Source organism: Saccoglossus kowalevskii, chromosome 12 (genome assembly GCF_978046115.1).
Source record: "Saccoglossus kowalevskii chromosome 12, keSacKowa6.1, whole genome shotgun sequence".
Lineage (NCBI taxonomy): Eukaryota > Metazoa > Hemichordata > Enteropneusta > Harrimaniidae > Saccoglossus > Saccoglossus kowalevskii.
In genome coordinates this window covers 3,370,190-3,378,468 of record NC_140652.1, presented here as the reverse complement: position 1 = coordinate 3,378,468, position 8,279 = coordinate 3,370,190, and the positions used below count along the sequence as shown (strand labels likewise).

The window sequence follows — 8,279 nt, the reverse complement described above, 5'->3', positions numbered from 1 at the left end:
TCACAGCATACGTAACAGTGAAATGTGATACTTTGTAGTATTATTTTTTTATTAATACAAATACAAAAAAAATGAACAAAAACAGTTGATCGTAATACAAATACAAAAACACAAAAACAAGGTCAAAGTCGCTCATGTTATATATGTATAATTATATTTACAGTATTATAATTTTCCTAGGTATTTCATTATATTTTCCCATTTGTTAACAAATATTTCGTGTTTGTTATATTGTTCTGCGATCGATTTTTCTAGGTTAAAGGTTTGTTTTACTCTTTCAATGAATAAGTTTAAGTTTAGAATTATTGAATCTAGCAATATTTAATTCGTATTTCCCAAGTAGAATTAAGTGCTTCCACAGGGCTTGAAAGTTACTTTTGGCACCAGAATTAAAGATTACCTCTTTTTTACAAATATTGATATTTTCGGCACATATATTTATCCAAAATATTTTAAATTTTTGCCAGAATTTCTGGCTTTCTTCACATTCCCAAAGCAAAAGTTCTAAATCTTCTTTTAGATCACACTTTTTGCTTCTGTCGTCGTCAATTTTCTTATTTTTGTATAGAAAAACATTTGTCGCAAGAATTCGATGCAAAATTTCATACTAAAACCCGCGAATTTTTTTCGTTGATTATTATCTGTTTAATTTGTTTCCAGGCTTCCTGCCATTCAAAATCATCAGTATATTGTTTACTAGCAAACGTGCTTAATGCAGTAGCCTTCTCAAATTTAGAATTTATTAAAACATTGTAGTAGTCATTACATTTGAATTTGCTATATCGCTTACAGTTTTCGCAAATAGGTCTCGTCTCCTTTGGCGACGTACGCCGTTTTAATGCAGATTTCAATTCTGTAGGGATTGCGGACATTAAACCATAATATTTAATAAAATCTGACTTGAGATTGAAATTAGTCTGGAACTGATTGAATGACAATAATTACCTTTTAATAACCTTATTGGTATAGCTTCCTTCCGATTCGTTAGTGGCATGAAGTGCAAGGTTTACGAGATTCTCGCCTGCGCAGCCTATGCGTTCTGTGGCGTGATTTTATTTCTGTAGCGTCAATAAATATACATTACACGTTTGACCTAATCCGTGATGTTTTAAGCAGACTATTGGTATGAGTGACTGAATAATAGAATGAATTAAGACTATCTGGACATTTCCTTGGGATATTTCCGCTGCCACTATAGGCGAATTGCATTCAGTCACAGTCACAAGTAATCGAAGCATTGCTAGACTGTTGTATTGTGTTTACTTTCTGTATGTGTATATATGATTCACATAGACAGAAAATAAAATGTGCATGTCTAAATATTTTACCAAAGTGAAAAATAGCATATGATATATGTAGTCATAGATTTACAGTCTATCTTTGGGTGACAGAATATTAAAATTCATGACACTCTAGAATGCATTACACTCACAGAACTCGAATTATTTCCTTGTTCACACCGAAGTAATATTGGAGTGTTTACCGTACACTCCAGCTGACCTGAGTGTGTTTGCCAAATAAATTTTCACATTTCTCGTTTGCATTATAGCATTTCATTGTTCACATTTCATTGTTCACATTTCATGTTCGCACGGCAGCATATTACATGCAATGTACTCACCATTTTCATTTTACGGAGTCGCATTATTCCACCTCATATTCACATTATTTCATCTCATATTCACATTATTTCATTTCATATTCACATTATTTCATCTCATATTCACATTATTACATCTCATATTCACATTATTTCATCTCATATTCACATTATTTCATCACATATTCACATTATTTCATCTCATATTCACATTATTTCATCTCATATTCACATTATTTCATCTCATATTCACATTATTTCATCTCATATTCACATTATTTCATCACATATTCACACTATTTCATCTCATATTCACATTATTTCATCTCATATTCACATTATTTCATCTTATATTCACATTATTTCATCTCATATTAGCATTATTTCATCACATATTCGCATTATTTCATCTCAACCAGAACTTGATCTTCAGGATTTTATTTCTGCCGATGTTTCGATAATTCACAGATTGCCTTGATCAGGGTCAAACAACCGCTGGCTGGGGAAATGCGTTTTTATAGTTTACCTACACACTTCACCAGACTATCAAACATTAACCCGACTAATAATATGTAAATTGACTGTCTTTATTATTCATAAAATCGTAACTACGCAACTTTGATAAAACGCTGGATCGGCGCTACGCAGTTTCCAAAGTAAAATACCATTACGTCCGCATTCTACAAATATTTACAGCTATATTATATTAACAATGAGATTTCATCAAGCCGTATTCATAACATCGTAACTACGCAACGATTCACTTTTTGAATTGGAACTCTCTAAATGGACAGGAATTTCAACTTCCTGTATTTTGAATCGATTTCTATTAATTTTTCAAACACAGACGTTTGGCAGTTACATTTTCTAGTTGAACCTGCTCGTATTCGGACAGAAAAAAAAACATTTCTGGGTGACCTAATTAAAGCTAATTAGTGAAACCCGCGCTGGTTTGACTTTGATCACCTTCCTTGTAATTTATTTTTAATTACATGCAATATATGACGTCAGAATTACTTTGCATATTTAACAGCTCATATATATCTGTTTTTATCAAAAATCGTACGTCGGCCATAATCTATGTACCACTCACAGTCACAGTCACCATCTAATAGCACGTAGCCGGTCATAAACCTTAGTCAAATTTTTTTATTATATTATTAATAAGTTACTTATATTATTATTAAATTAGGTTTTGGCAACAACCAAAAAAATGATTTTTGAATACCGCAAAATGTATCTCCTCATACAAATCTTTGAATCAAAATCTCGAACATATCTCATTCTAATTTCTTTGAGTGTGTCCACAAAATTACTAATCTGTATTTTAGTCTGTCCTGCCATTGCTATGGCAACACCCGAAAACAAATTTGTTCAGCGGAGCGGGTCGCAAGGCAGCATATCGGTGTGTTACTATTCATTTCGCAGTTCCTTGTGAAGACTATTTTCAGAAGGTATTTCCCAATTCCCTTTGATTTCTTTCTGATTTTCCGGTTTTCCGCATAAAAATGTCATACCGCCTTTGAGCAGTGGCGACAACGTATCCTTGTCTCGCTCGTACGCATGCGTGATAACTGCCATAGAAACGACGAAGATGAGCAACGATCCATAAGGCAGTGGTTTGAAGATACCAGCGTCACGACCCCAGATGAAAACAGCGTCTAATGCGATAGAGGCGACATACATGGCTAGTTCGCCACGTCGGCGTGGACTCTCAAATTGTAGACCGGCCAACGCACCGAAGAATCCTCCTGCAAATGGAATATAATATGGTAGAGGAGCTGGACTGTGGTGAACATGTAGACGCAGCAAACAGATAATAGTTTTGATAGTCGTACACATCACTGTCAGAAAGGTAGCAGACTTTACGTATTTAAGAAATAACCCGAGAAGTGTAGACACTGGGCTGTAACAAAATATAAAACGTTATAAATTATTCAAAGAAATAAAAATGAAATTTTGTTGTGAAATTATCATTGATATTTACCTTGATACCAGTGCCTTTTGTTTGAATAATAATAACGGAATGAGATGAATTGGTATGTAAACCTTCGAAAAAGAAAACCAACTTGTGAATAATTCTTGAAATGCGTGACCAAGACACGATCTCCCGGGATGAAGGAAGTCTCCACATGGAACAAACTGATTGCTGGGATTTCTATAATATTTGCCTAAGACGTTGTCTGTATAGTCCCGTGCCCATTTAAGTAAGGTTTGGTAGTAGCTCTTTGGTAGAAGCTTTGGTTTAATTACAAGACCGATTAGAACCATCCCAGTGCTTGCACTAAACACTAACGAGTTACCATGGGGCACTGGTTGTATGTATTTGCGACTGACCAATGCGTTGTATGCAGCACCCAGTGCTCGTGAAAATAGGAACATGGCGAGCGTCTTTCTGCGATCTGCATTATCTATGACGATAGTGAAAGAAGCGAGGACACCGGCAAGTATATAAATGACTCCATCCTGAAAGCAAACAAACAACTATTAATCTAGTATTTATGGAAAGGTGAACTCAATATCGAAAATATTATTCCATATAAGGCGTGAGGTATTTCACCTCATGTCGCCCAATGGCGAGAAGGTTTCGGTTCCCGCACTCGTTGGTCAATACCAGAATAAGAATCTTTTTTAACGTAAATGGCCTCCACCAGAGGCCGTAAATGTGTGGACGTGCAGATAAACCAACGTATGTACAATGCATGTTGCACGGATTGGTGAAAGCTTTTTTTTCGCATAAAAATTCTCACCAAGCGGGGAAATGGCACGCCATGTGATTCTTTTCCTGATACCAAGCACCTTCTTGCGGGTAGACTAGTATCACGGAATAGATCTTGCAAACCATTTCATGATATCAAAAATATAAAACAGAAATTCGACTAATTGGAGCGCAGTGGTTGGGAGATGATTATTTTTTTTATCACTCCTATCTTAACCTGCGCATGCGTCAGATGGCCATAGCGTGTCACTGTTTACAAACAAGCGTTTACCCATTGTTTTCGTCGTTTCAATTCCCGTCGCTTTAAATAACCAGAACATTGAACACTTTGTTGTACAAAGAACGTAACACATGACAGCAGTGTTTCCCCCTATATTCTTGTTTATATGTGGCCGATCACCCGGGCTTAACACACTGGTCACTTCTCACAATCTCATCCTCAATGACGTCATCACCTCATGTATTTTACATAATCAAAGAGGCAAGCGTGGCGTTTGCGTTGACATGTTTCGTTGTACTAGTTAATTTACATTGTCTTTTGCATTAGGCTATACAAAGCTATGCGTTTACAGCATAGCTTTGTATTGTTGAGTGTGTCGTTTACAATATGCCTTTGTATTGAGTGTGGCGTTTACAATATGCCTTTGTATTGAGTGTGGAGTTTGCAATATGCCTTTGTATTGAGTGTGGCGTTTACAATATGTCTTTGTATTGAGGGTTGAGTTTGCAATATGTCTTTGTATTGAGTGTGGCGTTTACAATATGCCTTTGTATTGAGTGTGGAGTTTACAATATGCCTTTGTATTGAGTGTGAAGTTTGCAATATGCCTTTGTATTATTGAGTGTGGAATTAACAATATGCCTTTGTATTGTGTGTGGCGTTTACCATATGCCTTTGTATTATTGAGTGTGGAATTTACAATATGCCTTTGTATTATTGGGTGTGGCATTTACAATATGCCTTTGTATTGAGTGTGGAGTTTGCAATATGTCTTTTTATTGAGTGTGGCGTTTACAATATGTCTTTGTATTGAGTGTGGAGTTTACAACATGCCTTTGTTTTATTGAGTGTGGCGTTTACAATATACATTTGTATTGAGTGTGGAGTTTACAATATGCCTTTGTTTTATTGAGTGTGGCGTTTACAATAAACATTTGTATTGAGTGTGGAGTTTACAATATGCCTTTGTATTGAGTGTGGCGTTTACAATATACCTTTGTATTGAGTGTGGGGTTTGCAATATGTCTTTGTATTGAGTGCGGCGTTTACAATATACCTTTGTATAATTGAGTGTGGCGTTTACAATATACCTTTGTATTGAGTGTGGAGTTTGCAATATGTCTTTGTATTAAGTGTGGCGTTTACAATATACCTTTGTATTATTGAGTGTGGAGTTTGCAATATGTTTTTGTATTGAGTGTGGCGTTTACAATATGCCTTTGTATTGAGTGTGGCGTTTACAATATGTCTTTGTATTGGGGGTGGAGTTTGCAATATGTCTTTGTATTAAGTGTGGCGTTTACAATATGTCTTTGTATTGAGTGTGGAGTTTACAATATGCCTTTGTATTATTGAGTGTGGCGTTTACAATATACCTTTGTATTGCGTGGGGAGTTTGCAATATGTCTTTGTATTAAGTGTGTCGTTTACAATATGCCTTTGTATTCAGTGTGGAGTTTACAATATGTCTTTGTATTAAGTGTGGAGTTTACAATATGCCTTTGTATTATTGAGTGTGGCGTTTACAATATACCTTTGTATTATTGAGTGTGGAGTTTGCAATATGTCTTTGTATTAAGTGTGGCGTTTACTATATTCCTTTGTATTGAGTGTGGAGTTTACAATATGCCTTTGTATTGAGTGTGGAGTTTACAATATGCCTTTGTATTGAGTGTGGAGTTTACAATATGTCTTTGTATTGAGTGTGGCGTTTACAATATGCCTTTGTATTGAGTGTGGAGTTTACAATATGTCTTTGTATTGAGTGTGGAGTTTACTATATGCCTTTGTATTGAGTGTGCAGTTTACAATATGCCTTTGTATTGAGTGTGCAGTTTACAATATGCTTTTGTATTGAGTGTGCAGTTTACAATACTAGTTTCATTGTATGAAATTTGACGTCCACAAAGTTATTTGTGGTAAGTGTGGTGGCTACAAGATAGTTTGCAGTATGTCCGGCATTAGATTCTGTCCAGAGACTAAATAATGACAATTAACAAGCTGTATGTGTCACGTGTAGAGAGTGTGGTGCATACATGGATGGTATTGCTAATGATCGCCAGCGATGTCAGACAGTGGATACAATTAGAGTACCTTTTGTTTTCGATATTTCTGCGCCAGGTAGACAGCAAGTTTGTAGACTGCTGGGTAGGAGCCTAGGAATACAGTGAACCTCAGTGCCTCGGTACAAAATATATCACGGATTACGTCATCTGGTCTGAAATGCATTATCATAAAGTACAGTTGATACCGCAACATATCACGTATTCACCTCATGCAAACACCCGTTCGTAAAAAAAAAAAAACACTATTATCTACATACCAACTTACGATAACGATAGCCCCCGCGATAACCCTGTTTGCCATGATGTTGGTATTATTTGAACTCTTAATATGTATGTGTGACCTTTGGGATTATTTTGTCACGTAAGTGCCCATGTCAAGTTAACGTACATTGACACGATAATCACAGTTCCATGATCGACTTTTCGGAAAAGGTGAATCATCGTGAATGACACAAGATAAATGTAAACATGTAGTGCGAGTTATTACGCGAATAATGGTCCCTCCACTAGTGGGAGCTTAACAGTGTATATAGTTAGTGTGGCGTCGAGAATGGCAAACACACAGTAACAAATAATCCAATATATATATCTAATATTATACCCATCACATCGCCTTTCTTGATGTAAACCAGTTTAGTTTTCGTGTAATTTCATGTCAAAATATTACCCCTACACACGCTTCATATATCCACACACACGCATGTTAATATTTATACTATGTTTTAACAAGAATGTGTTTGAACTTGATACTGACCTCTGTAGCAATTTCCTACTTAATAAACCTTTCAATATTATAACCGCACTGTAAAGTGTAACACCAGTAATCGCACCTCTGACGAATCGACGCAGCGCTTCCTTCAGGCAGCGTTCTAGATCGCTCTGACGTATTTTAGATTCCCCATAGTCTGGAAGAGCATGTCGACTGGGATTTGGTGCCATTTTCACGAATTTCTACTACTCCGTTATATATACGACGTCCTAGATAACTCAATTGAAAACATTCCATTAGGACATCGTATGACTATTGTTAATTTGCGTTTGACTATGGAGTCAGTATTACCACCACGAAGTAAGCCAAATCTTGGCACTCATACTGACACGCCCACTCTGGTTTTGTGACCCCTTCATGACACATCATCAACCAATCAAACCTTGTAAACAGTCCTATTAATGCCCCTCGGAAAAATAGTCCGAATAAATGTTTTTCACATTCTTCTGATGTTTAGCGTGTCTACAAAAAAAATCATAATGATGTCACTTTGGCATCATTGAGGGTTTTGAGAAATCCAAGATGGCTGACAAGTTGGTTTTCAATAATAAGCTAAGTGTGTGTATTTTCTTTTCACTTTATATACGTTTTTTGAACCGGTGAGTCCATATTTAATCATTAGTTAATTGGATAACTAGAATGGTTTGTGAATGGGACAAGCCTATATTAAGGAGTATTTCTACTGTTTAACAATGTTAAACAAGAAGCGAAATGTTACTAAACAACTTTTGTTTTTAACTTCAAACAAATAATAACAGAAGATTACGAGTCCTTCATGTAAAATATATAAAACTTGAGAAATCTTGACCAGTATACCTACCTGTCGTGTATATAAAGATAAAGCATTTGCCAAAAATGACAATATCGGATCCAACTTAACCACTGTATTTGCTTCAGGTTTGTAT

General features: G+C 35.8%; 1 protein-coding gene across 1 annotated transcript; it reads right to left on the bottom strand.

Annotated features, from left to right (window-relative positions):
* Window positions 1-3,013: 3,013 nt before the first annotated feature.
* Window positions 3,014-7,544, bottom strand: LOC144348227 (uncharacterized). Its single transcript, XM_085506293.1, has 4 exons — window positions 7,360-7,544; window positions 6,634-6,757; window positions 3,588-4,066; window positions 3,014-3,506 (listed from the first exon to the last, which is right to left on the bottom strand). Exons 1-4 carry the CDS (start codon window positions 7,542-7,544, stop codon window positions 3,014-3,016), a joined length of 1,281 nt encoding a protein of 426 aa, XP_085362419.1.
* Between the last annotated feature and the right edge of the window lie 735 nt (window positions 7,545-8,279).